The sequence below is a fragment of the Pelophylax lessonae genome, assembly GCF_965119305.1.
Source record: "Pelophylax lessonae genome assembly, chromosome: 2".
Lineage (NCBI taxonomy): Eukaryota > Metazoa > Chordata > Amphibia > Anura > Ranidae > Pelophylax > Pelophylax lessonae.
In genome coordinates, this window is record NC_138769.1 from 539,986,749 (window position 1) to 540,004,171 (window position 17,423).

General features: G+C 44.6%; 1 protein-coding gene across 1 annotated transcript in view; it reads right to left on the minus strand.

Moving 5' to 3' along the window:
• VWA8 (von Willebrand factor A domain containing 8) overlaps window positions 1-17,423 on the minus strand; it is a 668,510-nt gene that overhangs the window by 511,491 nt on the left and 139,596 nt on the right. The window contains exons 7-8 of the mRNA XM_082247613.1: window positions 12,854-13,018; window positions 3,228-3,277 (exon numbers count right to left, since the gene is read on the minus strand). Of these exons, the coding sequence (XP_082103739.1) occupies window positions 3,228-3,277; window positions 12,854-13,018 (215 nt within the window). The remainder of the gene's footprint in view (window positions 1-3,227; window positions 3,278-12,853; window positions 13,019-17,423) is intronic.

The window sequence follows — 17,423 nt, forward strand, 5'->3', positions numbered from 1 at the left end:
AAAAAAACTGATGCCTAATGAAAGTCAATGTGAGAAATCACAGGCAAAATGGCCGCTGCCATTACTAGGCGTTTGCCCACAACCAAGAAGGCGCCCGTATGGCGCCAGGACAAGGACCTAAAATGGCTGCTGCCCATACACTGAGCCCAGACAACCTACCCTTACCCAAGATGGCGGTCTTGCTAAACGGCGCCAATTGCAGCACATACGCACAATCTGGCCACCACAGGGGATCCCAGGGAGAACCCCTTGATGCTATGGAGCCCCCCCATGCCCCCCATGTACAGCAAGTACCCCGCACAGAGCCCTCAGCATGGCCAGGGAAGGAGGGAAACTAACCACGCTGGCCAGAAGGGGGATATCACAGAGACCTCCAGCACTGCCGTCCCCTAAGAGTGGGCCCACAAAACCCCCCTACAGGCCCTAGTCCCAGGGACAAGGGGGTAGTAGTACTCACCAGTCCAGAAAAAAGCGGGCACCGCTCTGATACGGGAGACCTCCCACCCTGAGTGGGGGTGCCGTCAGCCAGGGAGGGATGCTAGCAACACACGGGCGTTCCGGAGTTGAGACACCCTCGGCGAAGATGGACCTTCGCAGGCTCATCCCCATCCCGAGGGGCACTGTCGTTGCGAGGCCAGGGCGCACCAGTGACCTGTGACGCTCGTTGGCAGGCTGGGACTCCATAAGGATCTATATTATCCAGTGCGAGGCCCAGCTCTGCTGTAGCTTGTAGTCCTCCAGGAAAATACCCTGACTAACTAGCGATAGTGAGAGAAATAAAAATCTATTTTCAAAGAAAAAAACATATTTTGGGGAAAAAAACATAAAGGACTGAGACGCTTGGTCCCAGCAAGGAAGAGCTAGCCTAATCCTGACGCTAGGCAGCATAAAACTGAGGAACAGTGATAAATGGTTTGGGATACTGGCCCCCTAGAGGTGTGTCTAAGTATAGAAAAGTTTTTATTAACCTTTCAAACTGCCTAGCTTGCTCGTGCAGAGGGCACCATTATCCACTAGTGAAGGCTGAATGAACTGGCGGCGACTGTCAGAGGACGTAAGAGAAATTAAAAACGCAGAGGTATCAAATACCACCAAAAGAAAGCTCAATTTGTGGGGAAAAAAAGGACATCAATTTTATTTGGGTACATCATCACACGACTGCGCAATTGTCAGTTAAAGTAACGCAGTGCCATATCGCAAAAAATGGCCTGGTCATTAACCACTTGCCGACCGCCCGGCGTAATATTACTGCGGCAGGGCCGCATGGCTGCGCTCAGTCACGTAGTACTACGTGACTTCGCGCACGTGGTCTTTGGCGGCAGGAGGCGGGCCACTTGGAGGAGTGGCGGCGATTGCTGCTGCCCTCCCGCGATCATCGGAGATGCCTAGAGAAGACCCGCCTGCTTATGTAAACAAAGTAGGCGGATCTTCTGTCAGACAGGCAGGGAGAGATCATAGTTTCAGCTGTGCCTGTCACAGAACCATCCCCCCACACAGTAAGGAAGCACTTTAGGCATACATTTATCCCCTTTGATCACCCCTATTATTAACCCATTCACTGCCAGTGTCATTTATACTGTAATAGTGCATATTATTAAGCACTGATTACTGTATTAGACCCCAAAAAGTGTAAAAAATGTCAGGGGTCCAATCTGTCCACCGCAATGCTGCAGTCCCGCTAAAAAACGCTGATCGCTGCCATTACTAAAAAAAATTTTTTTAAAAAAGTCCAAAAATCTATCCCGTAGTTTGTAAACGCTATAACTTTTTCACAAACCAATTAAAATACACTTTTTAGGATTTTTTTTACCAAAAATATATAGCAGAATACAAATTGGCCTAAACTAATAAAAAAAAAATGAAATTTTTTTTAAAAATTTTATTGGGAATGTTTTATAGCAGAAAGTAAAAAATATGGCGTTTTTTTCAAAATTGTCGCTCTTTTCTTGTTTATAGCACAAAATCTAAAAACCGCAGAGGTGATCAATTACCACCAAAAGAAAGCTATATTTGTGAGAAAAAAAGGACATCAATTGTATTTGGGTACAGTGTCGCACGACCGCGCAATTTTCCGTTCCATTTTCCGTTCCGTGGTCATTAAGGGGGTAAAACCTTCCGAGGCTGAAGTGGTTAAGGGAGTAAAACCTTCTGGTCCAGAAGTGGTTAAAGTGGAAGCAAATTCTCCTATCATTTTCACCCAAGGAAGCTGCCATCTTGGTCTCTGTGTAATCTTCAACTGCCATGATGCACATGTGATCAGTTATGACACCAGCCATTGGATGGTGTGACAGTTTGGATGAGAGCACAACCAATGTGACAGTTACATTTCTGGCACGTGTCGGGAATGTAACTGTCTTGACACCCGCGATCGTTCCCTGCTGAGAGAGAAGAATGGTCAGCTGTTGTAAACACAGCTGACCGTTCTTCTTCCTGAAATGATCAAAGAGCCCATGTGATCCTTCTATATATGATCACATGTCTCTATGGTCATTTCAGAAGCCACACCCCCTCCCCCCCCCACACTCACATTTAACCCCTTGATTACCCATAATGTTAACCCCCTCCATGCCTATGTCATTATTACAGTAACAGTGCATATTTTTAGCACTGATTACTGTAGTAATGTCACTGGTCCCCCCAAAAGTGTCAAAAATGTCAGTCAGGGGTCCGATCTGTCTGCTGCAATGTCGCAGTCCTGCAAAAAACACAGATTGCCGCCATTACAAGTAAAAAAAAAAAAAAAAAATCACATAAATCTTTCCCGTAGTTAGTAGACACGATAACTTTTGTGCAAACCAATCAAAATACGCTTATTGCAATTTTTTTTCACCAAAAATATGTAGCAGAAAATAAATTGGTATAAAATGTTAAAACATTTTGATTTTTAATTTTTTTTTTTTTTAGAATGTCATATAGCAGAATGTGAAATATATTGGTTTTTTTTTTCAAAATTGTTGCTCTTTTTTTGTTTATAGCTCAAAAAATAAAAATCGCACAGGTAATCAAATACCACCAAAAGAAAGCACTATTTGTGGGGGAAAAGGACATAAATTTTTTTGGGTACAGCGCCTCACGACCGTGCAATTGCTCGTTAAAGTAACGCAGTGACGAATCGCAAAATAGGGCCTTGTCAGCAGAAAGGGGGCAAATCCTTCCGGTCTTAAAGTGGTTAAGATACACTTATATTGACATAATAATGTGCCTAGAGTACAGCTGTATTTCATTACCTTTCTGCGGGAATATTTGTTCCAGCCGAATAAAGTGTCTGAAGCTGATCCTGTTTGGGTTAATATATAACGAAAACCAGTTAGTCTGCTCAAATATCAAAAATGATTGCAGCACTGATGGCACCTTCCATTAATATGAGAAGGAGAATGTCTTCCAATTGCAAATAACGTTCTTACTTTAGACACTTAAGTAAAAAAAAAAACCTCTATAAATTGTATATACAACGTGATTGGAAAATGAGGTGCCTGCCTGATAGGCTGCTAAAAACAACAATGCAATATTTACTTATATACTGTACAGGCTTAATTTTATTTATAAGGAGGTTATAGGCAAAGATGCTTGTTCATAATACCTAATATGCAAGAAATATAGTTATAAGGTATAAGTCCAAAAATACGCAAGGCACTAGGGCAGGCTTCTTGGTGGAGTTTAGCAGACTCTACAGACTTATACAGACAAAGACAAAAACAAAAGCAGAGAATCGCTTCTAAGCGCATGCTTTGAAATGGGTTGCATTCTGGTCCTGAGCCCTGCTCGCGTCATCCTGCTCCTGGCTGTGTTCCATGCTGCGCTTCACCCGTTTCAGGAAGGGCTTCAGCCGGCTTTCATCTCCACACGGGGACTCCTGTCACATTCCACCTCGTGGTACCAGCAGCTCCCACGACCCAACTGGCTTTCTGGACCTACACTTATTGATGTGCCTGTTTTTTTTATTGCAAGTAGTCCTGTTGTGAGGTTTATTAAAATACACCGTCTTACTGCACTTAAAGGAGCTTCTCTGCTTTTGTTTTTATTTTCTTTATATCTGAAATCCTCCAGGGGTCTTCAAACTGTGGCCCTCCAGTTGTTCAGGAACTACAATTCCCATCATGCCTAGTCATGTCTGTGAATGTCAGAGTTTTACAATGCCTCATGGGATGTGTAGTTCCACAACAGCTGGAGGGCCGTAGTTTGAGGATCCCTGCGGGTAGACAAACACTAAAATCAATGCAGCTCTGTATTCAATAATAAATAATCAAATGTATTTTTTTTTTTTTTTTACTGCAAACACTGAAAGTACTTGATTTTGGATTGGTTTCAGACTCCTAAAATGCCCAGTGGGATACTGGAAGAGGGAGAGTTTGGAGATGCAATCAGTTTGCTTTTCAGGGATGTTTGACAATATCTTGCCTTCTCACTGGCTGTTTTAACCCTTTAAATGCCACACCACTGTGGCACAACCATGTGAATCGTACGCGGTTCTGGGACAGTTGTAGCATAGCCCCATTGCATTGAATAGGTCACATTCTCCGGTGGTAATGTCCATCTAAGGTGACAGGAGGGATAATTTTTGCCAAGGTCATGGCATGTGAACACTCCTGTCTAGATGAGCTTTACTTCATTATGGTGTAGTGCTAACAAGGAACAGGTTTCTAGGAGAAATAAAGTGACAAAGATGAGCCAATTAGTGTGCTGTTTTTCCTTTCACAGTCCACTCACATGCTGGAGAGACAAAACCCGTAAGTGGTATTTAACTGGAGAAATGAATTATCAGGTCTCCTACCCTGCCAGAAAAATGTGATGGACAGAAATACAAACTGATATGTAAAACAGATTATTTCAAAGCAGCAGAAAGAGGCAAATTTTTTGTACTTTAAAGCTGGGTACACACCCACACACCAGTGGGTTGAACGAAAATAAAAACTCAGAGATTCCAGCATCCACATAAGTGATATGGATGCAGGGATCTCCCCCAATTTGTTTTTGTATTCTGACAGCGGCAACTCCTCTCCTGTCAGAATACACTGATCAGTGCTGCAATCATTGGCTGCATGCTTCGATCAAATGCTGGTTTTTCAGTGGGACCATTCTGACAGAATTCAGTCTAATGACTGGCTTCTTTTGAACAGAGAGGACCCCACAAATGAAAATTTGGCCGGTTCCTGCTGAACCTGATGAATTTCAGTAAACATATGCCTGGTTTTAAGGTAACAATGCTTTATCAAATGATCACACTCAAATGGCAGTGATCACCAGCCAGAAGTCAATGAGGTTTATTTAATAAAAGCAAAACAGCTGTTCACTTTGCAACAGAATTTTCCCTTAGTTTAGTGAATGCAGTAAACATTCACTTTGCAAAGAATATCAAGGAACAGAAATAACAAGTTAAAAAAAAGTATTTTGCTTACACATTATTGGATGATGAATGCCAGCAGAGCTTCATCTCATTCACTAAGATAAGGTAACATTACTTGTAAAGTGAACAGCCTATCCTGTCTTTAGTCAACCAACCTCAATACATCCGACTTTTTGCTCCATTAATGTGACTATAGCTATTAGCAGCCTGGTTACAGCACATTTGCAATACACAATTTCCACTAGCATACATACAGTATCTCATGAAAGTGAGTACACCCCTCACATTTTTGTAAATATTTTATTATATCTTTTTATGTGACAACACTGAAGAATTGACACTTTGCTACAATGAAAAGTAATGAGTGTACAGCTTGTATAACAGTGTAAATTTGCTGTCCCCCTCAAAATAACTCAACACACAGTCATTAATGTCTAAACCGCTGGCAACAAAAGTGAGTACACCCCTAAGTGAAAATGTCCAAATTTGGCCCAATTAGCCATTTTCCCTCTCTGCTGTCATGTGACTCGTTAGTAGTACAAGGTCTCAGGTGAGAATGGGGAACAGGTGCCGTCAATTTGGTGTTATCGCTCTGCCTCATACTGGTCACTGGAAGTTCAACATGGCACCTCGTGGCAAAGAGCGCTCTGAGGATTTTAAAAAAAGAATTGTTGCTCTTCATAAAGATGGCCTAGGCTATAAGAAGATTGCCAAGACCCTGAAACTGAGCTGCAGCATGGTGGCCAAGACCATACAGCGTTTTAACAGGACAGGTTACACTCAGAACAGGCCTCGACATGTTCGACCAAAGAAGTTGAGTGCACATGCTCAGAGTCATATCCTGAGGTTGTCTTTGGGAAATAGATGCATGAGTGCTGCCAGCATTGCTGCAGAGGTTGAAAGGATGGGGAGGTCATCCTGTCAGTGCTCAGACCATATGCCGCACACTGCATCAAATTGGTCTGCATGGCTGTCATAACAGAAGGAAGCCTCTTCTAAAGATAATGCACAAGAAAGCCCACAAACAATTCGCTGAAGGCAAGCAGACTAAGGACATGGATTACCGAACAATGTCTTGTGGTCTGATGAGACCAAGATAAACTTATTTGGTTCAGATGGTGTCAAGGGTGTGTGGTGGCAACCAGGTGAGAAGTACAAAAGACAAGTGTGTCCTGCCTACAGTCAAGCATGATAGTGGGAGTGTCATGGTCTGGGGCTGCATGAGTGCTCCGACACTGGAGAACTAACAGTTCGTTGAGGGAATCATGAATGCCAACATGTACTGTGAAATACTAAAGCAGAGCATGATCCCCCCCTTCGGAGAGTGGGCCACAGGGCAGTATTCCAACATGATAACGACCCCAAATACGCCTCCAAGATGACCACTGCCTTGCTAAAGAAGCTGAGGTTAAAGGTGATGGACTGGCCAAGCATGTCTCCAGACCTAAACCCTATTGAGCACCTGTAGGGCATCCTTAAATGGAAGGTGGAGGAGCACAAGGTCTCTAACATCCACCAGCTCCGTGAAGTTGTCATGGAGGAGTGGAAGAGGACTCCAGTGGCAACCTGTGAAGCTCTGGTGAACTCCATGTCCAAGAGGGTTAAGGCAGTACTGGAAAATAATGGTGGCTGCACAAAATATTAATAATAGTGACACTTTGGGCCTAATTTGGACATTTCTCCTTAGGGGTGTACTCACTTTTGTTGCCAGCAGTTTAGACATTAATGGCTTGTGTGGAGCTATTTTGAGAGGACAGCAAATTTACACTGTTATACAAGCTGTACAATCACTACTTTACATTGTAGCAAAGTGACATTTCTTCAGTATTGTCATATGAAAAGATATAATAAAAGATTTACAAAAATGTGAGGGGTGTACTCACTTTTGTGAGATACTGTACATACTGCGATGCCATAAAATTAAGCCTACCTCTTTAAGAGATAGAATTAAGTCAAAGCTCTTTTAACTATACTACTCCTGTGGGTTTTCAGGAGTTTACTTAGTTCTGCATTCCTGTGATCCAGATTCAGCCGACGGCAGACTAAATCCAAAGAAGAATATCTGCTATCAATAATTTCACTAGAGCTGGCCATACATTATACAATTTTCTTGTTCAATTACCTTTGGATTTACATTCAACTATGTAGTTGAAGGGCTTGCCTGATTGCACGCAAATTGAAAGTGATTAGGTTTGACCTCATATTATAAGGTTTTGGTAAATCCAAAGAAAAGTTGTACAAAAAAATTGTAAAATGGCCAGCCTAAGAAGTAATTTACACAGAAACTGAATGGAGAGGTAATAATGGTATAGCTACTAAGAAAAGCATTAGAAGATTTTAAAAGTCCAGGAAAAAGTTGAAATTTTTTCTAGTGAAGTGAAGCAGAAAAGTTCAATTGAGTGAACTTTTTTCTGCTTCACTAGCTAGCAGTGAAGCAGAAACGTTCACTCAATTTACTTTAATTTCAAGGTAATACAATACAGCAAGTTTTCAGGGACCTCCTAACGCAAGTGATGGAATGATTAATGAATGTGAGAATTTTGTTTGTAGTGTAATTCTGGCTTTCTGTATTAAAGAAAGCTAGAATTTACAGTGTGCTCTACAGTATCCTGTCACACAATACATTGTCCAATGTCTTCTCTCAACAAGCCCAGGCTGTGGCTTGTGGGAGTGTTCCTAATCTTTGGAAATTTGTGAAGCACCGGACAGTGCTAGGATGGGAGATTCTATAACATCAGGTAAACTGTGACTACACACACTAAAAGTTATCTGCTTCTGTTGTTAGCCTTCTAGTTTTACTTTTAGCCACAGGTTCACTTTAAAGTTACATTTAGTCTTACATGTAAGCTTATAATAAGTCCTACCTCTAGTACTCTTGAAAAAGCCTAAATTTGAACCATTTAGTACATATGAACATCAGCTCCATCTGACTGGAACATCTGCAGTAAGCTTGGCCTTTAGAGCACACTGAGTGTGCCAAAATTGCACAGATAGCTGTGCCACGATGGTGACTCCCATGTGATTGTAGCCCTCGGTGAACCAAGAAGTAAGACCTGGCAAAGATGGATGTGCTAAAGATGATGAAAGCTCAGCAATGGAAGGCTCAGTTTGAAAGGCAAGTCTGTTATAATGTGCTAGTATGCTGTACACACCATCACAAAATGGCACAAACCTGCAGGGGATCTACTTATAAAAGAATTTCCTACCACTTTAAGGACACATACACCGGTGTATGTGCACTGAAAACGAAGTCCTACTAGAATTAAGGTAATAAATCCAAAAGTGTCCATCATACCCCTGGAATGGCCATGGCTGATACTTTATGCTGCGTTTCCTGGAATGTGCGTGGCCTGAACAATCCGCTGAAGAGAACTGCTGTCCTCCGTAATCTGAAAAGACTGAAGGCGGACGTTGTTTGCTTGCAGGAGACCCACCTAGCTGCTGACCCCCCTCCCAGTTTGGCCCCTGGCTTGTACCCACATCAATACCATTCTAGTTATTCTACATATTCCAGGGGTGTGAGTCTGCTGATAAGGCGGGGGGTTAATTTTGCCTGCTCATCATCCTATGCTGACCCCGAGGGTAGATTTGTTATGCTGGTGTGTACTGTTGGGGGTCTGTCCTGCGCAATAATTGCGGTGTATGTGCCTCCGCCGTTTTCGGCTGGGATCATTGGTTTGCTGGCGGAGAGGATTGCTGGCCTTCCTGCGGTCCCTCTGCTGGTTGTTGGTGACTTTAATGCCACCCTGGACCCCCATTGGGACAGATTTACCCCTCGCTCCGGGCCCCCTCAGTCGATCGGCAATGGGTCTCCCTTTGCTCGGTTGATGGGGGAGTTGGGACTGACGGATGTTTGGCGGATGGGGCATCCGGGTGACCGGGTGTACTCTTGCTACTCGGCTGCACGGTCTGGCCTCTCCCGCATTGATATGGGGTTCGGCAATCCGGCCCTCTTGCCGCTGGTGGTTGGGGCTGAGTATGGCCCGAGATTGGTTTCGGATCATGCTCCGCTCCGGATCAGCCTGTCTCTGCCGTCTAGGTCGGGGAGACCCCTTTGGAAACTGAACCCTTTCTGGCTCACGCTATTTCCTAGTCCTGACCCCATACCCCAGTTACTAACTTCCTTTCTGACGATTAATTTGGATACGGCTGCATTGGGGGTGGTGTGGGACTCTGCTAAGGCCTTCCTGAGGGGGCAGTTTAGTTATCTGATAAATAGCATTAAATCTTCTACTAAGGAATGGGAGAACACCGTACTGGAAGAGGTGACCAGGGCGGAGGCGGCTTATGTTAATGACCCTTCGGAGGAGTCTCAACGCTCCTGGTTGGCAGCCCAGTCCCTCTCCAAGACGGTGGTTTTGCAACGGGCTGAAAATAAGCGTTTTTTCCTACAGCAGAAGCATTTTGAGGAGGGGGAGAGTACTGGTCATGTGTTGGCTATGCTGGTTCGCTCCCAACAGCCAGCGGCATTTATTACCGCTCTGCGGGACCCTTCAGGGGCCCTGCTGAGCTCCACTCCTGAGATATCTAGGGTCCTACGTGAGTTCTACTCGGATCTCTACTCCTCTAAGGTGTCGGCCCCGCAGCGGGTGGTGGAGGGGTTTCTGGACACCTGCGACCTGCCGGCGCTCTCTGCCCGGGAGGCGGAGGGCCTGGATGCTCCTTTAACTGCGGACGAGATTCTAATGGCACTAAAGGCCGCCCCACGGGGCAAGTCCCCGGGTGCGGACGGCCTGCCATCTGAGGTGTATGGCCGATACTCTGAGCAGCTGGTCCCGGTGCTCTTGAGGGTGTTCAATGACGCTTTCCGGAGAGGGACCCTGCCTGACTCTATGTGCGAAGCCATTGTGGTACTGATCCCCAAGCCTGGAAAGGATCCTATGCTAGCCGACTCTTATAGGCCTATCTCCTTGTTGACCTCGGACGTTAAACTTTTAGCTAAAATACTGGCCACTAGACTGTCCGCAGTAGTGCAGAGCATTATCCACAGGGACCAATTGGGCTTTATCCCCACGAGAGCTACGGCTCTGAACCTGCGACGCCTGTTTCTTAACCTTCAGCTCCCTGTGGATAATCCTGGTAATAGAGCAATCTTTTCGTTAGACGCAGCTAAGGCCTTCGACAGCGTCGAGTGGCCTTACCTGTGGGCGGTGCTGAGGCGTTTTGGAGTGGGGGACACCTTTATTAGTTGGGTTAAATTGTTGTATGCCAATCCTAGAGCCAGACTTAGGGTCAACGGGGACCTGTCGGAACCCTTCTGTTTGTTCCGGGGCACTCGGCAGGGGTGTCCACTTTCGCCTTTGTTGTTTGCCATGGCCTTAGAGCCGCTCGCGGCTCGTCTCCGGACTCATCCGGAGATTGTTGGCTTCCGACGGGGCCCTCATGAGGACGTGGTTTCCCTATATGCCGACGATACCCTCCTTTATCTGGGGGACACGGGGAGGTCGCTGAGCGAGGTCATGGATTTGATTGACTTCTTCGGCTCCTTTTCCGGGTTCTCAATAAACTGGGATAAGTCGGTCCTTATGCCTTTGGACCCCATCTTGGCCCCCCTGCCGGAAAGGGCTGGGGATGTCCGAGTGGTTGACCAGTTCCGCTACCTGGGTGTTCAGGTGACCCCGGATGTCGGCCGTTATTTGGAACTTAACCTAGTGCCCCTGCTTCATAAATTTAGACTTAAATGTACCGCTTGGTGTAAACTCCCTCTGTCGGTGGCGGGACGGGTCAATCTGGTAAAGATGATTTGGGCCCCTCAGCTCCTCTATGTACTCCACAACGCCCCTCTCTGGATCCCGAGACGCTGGTTCCTGCGTGTGGAATCCTTGTTTCGCGATCTAATCTGGAGGAAACGGGTGGCCCGTATTAGACTGACTACACTTCAGATGAGTAAGGACAGTGGGGGTCTGGCAGTCCCTAACCCTAGGGTATACTTCCTTGCCTCTCAGGTTCAGCATCTGGGAGGTTGGGATTTGCCTGATCCTGCGGATCCCATCCGGGCTCTCCTGGTTCCCCCTGGCTCCCCGTACACTGCATTTGCGCATTTGGACGCTGGTTTCACGCATTTGCAGGTCTCGCTCCCGACTGTCAGGCTTCTCCTTACTTTATGGCACTCTGTGCGGAAAATGCTGCGAATACAGGGGTTCTTCCATGGTACCTTACTGTGGAGGAACTCCAACTATCGGGAGTTGTCTGGGTTGGAGGGAGTGGGGTGCTGGGAGTCTCGGGGACTGGCTTTCTTTGCACAGATTTACCGCGGAGATGGGGTTTTGAGGTCTTTTCGGGAACTCCAGAGTGAGTTTCAGGTCCCTAGGCAGTTGTTCTTTAGATACCTTCAGCTGCGGCATGCTTTAGATGTCCAGTCACGGACGGTCCCCCTTCGATTGGTGGAACATTCACTGACGATGGATGTTTTTAGGTCTATTGACAAACGAGGTATGATCTCTCGGGTCTACATCACTTTGCTGGCCGCCATGCAGAACCCGGCCTCTCTTCCGGCCCGAGCTGGGTGGGAGAGGGACCTGGGCCCTATTGATGGTGAGACATGGGAGCTGTGTCTCTCCTCGATCCCACTGGTCTCGGTGTCAGCGTCGCAGAAGGTTTCTCACTTATTTTTGTTTCACAGGGCATATCGCACTCCGGTCCAGTTGTTCAGATGGGGGCGTAGGGACAGTGATACCTGTCCCAAATGTAACAGGGACCAGGGAACGCTGATCCATATGCTTTGGAGGTGTCCCAAACTGTTTAGATATTGGGGCGAGGTCATTGACTCCATATCCGGGGTCTATCGTTTTACATTGCCTAGAGATCCGATTGTGTGTCTACTTGGGGCACTGGAGGATGAAACATTAACCCCGCATGCCCATACGGCGGTACTTAGACTGCTCTATGTGGCGCGCAAGCTAATTGCGAGATATTGGATTTCCTCCAGGGTCCCAACGACGGCGCAGTGGATTGACCAGGTTAACAAACTGTTGATTAGAGAAAAAGTTACCTACCTACATCGTAGGGCGCATAAGAAGTTTTCCGCCTTGTGGCAACCATGGTTGGATGATCCGACCCGGGCCCCGCCCCAGCTGGTGATGGACAGACTCTTGATGGGATAAGCAGGGTATTTCTAATGCTGGTGCTATGTTCTGATCTAGGTTGCTCTCCAGTGGTGCTCTTTCCCCTTTCCCTTTCCCACCATTAGTTCCTTGGTTTGTTAGTTTACTACTCCTGACCCTACACATTGTGCTTACTTTCCTGTATGTGTCAAAGTTGTCTTGACAGTTATGATGTGATTGAGCTAAGATGTTTGCAATGTGCTCACTCTACTATTTTTGCATTTTTTGGTACCTGAGCTTTTATGCGTTGATCGAAGTTCTAAACCCTTCTGTATATTCTGTATGCCAATTGCGTTTTGTACCTTCTTCTGTTACTGTTTGCACCTTGGATCATTTATGTGCTCAATAAAAGTTTATTTTCTTGAAAAAAAAAAAAAATAAATCCAAAAGTATACAATTGTCTTACCTTAAAAGGCAAATAATAAATATCTCTGGCTTGAAATCTAGAGCGCAGCGGTGGGTCAAGAGGATTTCCAGTGTACTTGGGAACTGGTAACCCTAAAGCAATCACTCGAAAATCTTCACTAACACGAACAATCTTCCATGCATCCAGCTCATCCTTACTGTGTTCCTGAAAATAAAAGTAAATTAATCAATAATCAGCAATGATTCACATCTGTACAGAAATCAAAGAACAATAAGGAGAAAGATCATTTACAAAATGCCAGTATTATTTGAAAGCCACAATAGTCTCCGAAGATTCTCTTTTGTTACTTTTTCTAATATGTGTCCTGTCAGACTGTGAAAACCCTCAGGTGAAGTGTGGCAACAAATCTACTACTGTGTAATAAAAAGATTGCAAGGCGGCAGTATAAAATGCTTCTATACTTACTTGGCTTTTTAGAATTTTACCTTGAATTTGTTACAGAAACAAAAATTATGTACTTTTGAAATTGGCTAAAGTACAAAACCAATTCCAAAAAAGATGGGACGCTGTGTATAATCTACACAAAACAGAATTCGATGATTTGCAAATCTTGTAAACCCATATTTTCTTCACAATGGAAAATGGACCATTTTACGAAGAAAAAAAAAGGTAATTTTGAAAATGATGGCAGCAACACGTCTCAAAAAAGTTGGGACAGAGCAACAAAAAGTTGTCAAAGTAAATGGTACTAACAAGGAAAAGCTGGAAGAACATTTTGCAAATAATTAGGTTAATTGGCAACAGGTCAGTAACATGATTGGATAGAAAAAGAGCATCTTAGCGAGTCAGTCTGTCTCAGAGGTAAAGATGGGCAGAGGTTCACCAATCTGGGAAAAGCTGCAACTACAAATTGTCAAACAATTTCAGAATAACATTCCTCAACATAAAATTGCAAACACTTTAAATATATCATCATCTACAGCACATAATATCATCAAAAGATTCTGATAATCTGGAGAAATCTCTATGCGCAAGGGAAATATTGGATGGCCGTGATCTTCTATGATGGACATTACTGCATTGTCTCAGGAATACTTCCAAAAATCACTGCCCGTGAACACAGTACAGTGTACCATCCAAAAAGGCAAGGGAAAGCTCTATCATGCGAAGAAGAACCCATATCTGAACATGATCCAGAAATGCGACCATCTTCCCTGGGCCAAAGCTCATTAAGAATGGTATGCTGCAAAGTGGAAAATTGTTCTGTGGTCAGACAAATTCAAATTTGACATCCTTTTTGGCAACCATGGGCACCGCAACCTCTAGACTAAAGAGGAGAGGACCTTCTGGCTTTTTATTAGCATTCAGTGCAAAAGCCTGCAACTCTGTTGGAATGGGGGTGCATTTGTGTGTATGGAATGGGCAGCTTGCACATCTGGAAAGATACCATCAATACTGAAAGATATTTCCAGGTTTAAAATCAGCATATGCTCCCATCCAGACATTTCAGGGAAGGCCTTGCATATTTCAGCAGGACAATGTTAAACTGCATACCGCATCTATGACAACAGAATAGCTTCATAGTAGACGAGTCTAGGTGGTTAGCTGGCCTGCTGTAACGTTCATGCGTTTTTGTTTGTGGATGGATTTACAGCTGCAGAATTATTACACTCAGTAGCCTTGTAGAGAATCTGTTGAACAACATATCCAACTCTCAGGACTTCATCACCGTGTACAGCCTGTTATATACTATATATATACCAATAGATGTTTAATGGAGGGATAGAGTATATGAGGATATAGATGAGAGACAGGCTATTGTATGGTGAGCACTAGAAGTAGTATTAGGAGAGTTGCAGGTGATGGTAAAGCAGATAGGTTCTGATGTCAAGTATAGTGCAGATGGTAAGAGGACACAGATGGAGTATACTTAGACAGAGAAACCTAGTGCAAGGATAGTTCAAGGTAGTCCCAAGAGCTAACAGTCTTATGCAGATGATAGTGAATAGATAGATAGATAGTCTTGGTAATTGCAGTAGATGACAGTAGGAGATTGGTAGCAAGAATCCCCTGCGGGGTACTTATCACTTAGATAGGTTTAGGAATAACAGTGTCCATTGGAGAGGGGTGATCCCGTAGCGAGATACGGATCACCAGCGAGGTTTCCGGCTTCAGTTCAGCAAGGAAGGTATGTCAGCAGCTCCAACTTCTCAGGCGTAGGTGCGATGAACATGTGGGTTTGAACGAGCGATGAGTGAGAGCAAACCGGCGATTGAAATAGCCGCTCATAGCGGCGCTCGGCAGTGATGTCATCCGGTCTTAAAGGTATATGCGTCCTTTGTTATACAAGATGGGACGCAATTAAGAGAGGAGAAATATGGAAGCAAGGGTACCAGAGGTACCGGAACATTACAGTACCCCCCCCTTAAGGCCGGCTCCGGAAGGCCTCTAGAACTGTTTTTTCCGGATTTTTTGAGTGGAAATTGCGAATCAGTCTAGGGGCATGTATATCGGAGGTATCCAGCCAAGTGTCATCTTGGGGCCCATAATTCTTCCATCGTACAAGATACTGGAGTCTTCTTCTATTGAAACGGGAATCCAAAATTTCCTTTATCTCAAATTCTTCTCCACCTTCCACTTGTACAGGAGGTGGAGGTGAGATAGTAGGCCTTATTCCTTGGTTAGGAACATGGGGCTTCAGTAGAGACACATGGAAGACAGGATGTATCTTGAGGTCTACTGGCAATGTGAGTTGTACTGCAGCTTTACCAATAAGCTTCTCTATTGGGAAAGGTCCCAGAAACAGAGGTCCAAGTTTTTTACTAGGGATCTTTAGTCTCAGATTTTTTGTAGAAAGCCAAACAAGATCCCCAGTGGCATATTGGGGAGAGGGTTTCCTACGGAGGTCGTAGTACTTTTTTTGTTGGCTATGAGCATGGGATATGGTATTGTTGAGTAATCCCAGAGAATCCTTTATCTGGGCAAGATAATCAGATGTCACTGGATTACTTGATGGTAAGATACGTGGAGGAAGGAGTGTGGGATGAAACCCATAATTCAGGTAAAACTGACTTTGCTGAGTAGTGCTATGAGTAGCGTTGTTATAGGTGAATTCCGCCAGTGGGAGGAGATCTGCCCAATCGTCCTGTAGATACGAAGTATAGCAACGCAGGTACTGTTCAATGCACTGGTTAACTCTCTCTGTCTGTCCGTTGGTCTGAGGGTGGTAGGGAGAAGTGAGGTTACGCTCTATTCGTAGTATCTGACATAGAGCTAGCCAAAACTTTGAGATAATTTGTGAACCACGGTCAGACAGCAGTGTTTTTGGAATACCATATAACTTAAAGACATGTTTCACAAGTAATTCTGCTGTTTGTTTGGATGAAGGTAGTTTTCGGATAGGGGGGAAATGTGCCATCTTGGTCAGATGGTCCACTGATACCAAGATGGTGTTGAATCCTTTGGAAGGTGGTAATTCCACTATGAAGTCTAAGGATACCACTTCCCACGGAACGTGGGGTATCGGTAAACTACAAAGTAATCCTGATGGTTTCATGTTGTCAATTTTAGACCTTGCACAGATATCACAAGATGAAACGAACTTTTTTACGGTTGTCTTCATGTCTGGCCACCAAAATTGCCTAGTGAGTAGATTGAGAGTTTTAGTCATACCCATATGTCCTGCCATAGGTACATCATGCGACAATTCTAAGATCTTGGTTCGCATAGTAGGGGGTATGTATAATTTATCGTTGTAGTAGAGGAAGCCTTCTGCGTCAGTAGTTAGTTGTGGTGGAGGTGAATCCAACCCTATGCTGTGCAAAATCTCCTCCTTTAGTGAGCGAACGACTCCGATAATACGTTCAAGTGGTATTATAGGAACTGAGGGAACCTCAGTGCAATCTTTCTCGGCTAGTCGTGAGAGTGCATCCGCTTTTTTATTTTTGTCTGCGGGCGTGTAAGTTACTAAAAAATTAAATCTCAGAAAGAATAACCACCACCGTACCTGCCGGTGGGAAAGAGTTCTATTAGTCTGAAGGTATTGGAGGTTTTTGTGATCAGTATATATCAGAATTGGCAATTGAGTGCCCTCAAGTAGATGTCTCCAATTCTCTAATGCCAGTTTTATGGCTAATAACTCCTTCTCACCTACTGGGTAGTTCACCTCGGGGCTACTTAATGACTTTGAAAAGAAAGCAACTGGGTGAAGAGGTGAGGTGTTTGTTGGTCGTTGTGAGAGAACTGCTCCTACTGCCTTATTAGACGCATCTACCTCCAAGATGTATTGAAGGGATGGGTCTGGATGGCATAGTATGGGGGCAGTGGTAAAGCTTGATTTCAGCAGAGAGAATGCTCCATTTGCTTCTTTTGTCCAATTAAATGGTCTCTTCGTGCTTGTAAGTTGTGTGAGAGGTTTCACAATCGCAGAGAAGTTTTTAATGAATTTCCTATAGTAATTAGAGAATCCTAGGAACCTTTGTAACACTTTGCGAGTGGTTGGCACAGGCCAATCCAGAATGCAGGATATTTTGCTCATGTCCATTTTGATTCCACTTTTAGATATAATATATCCTAGGAATAGTACCTCCTCTTTATGAAACAAACATTT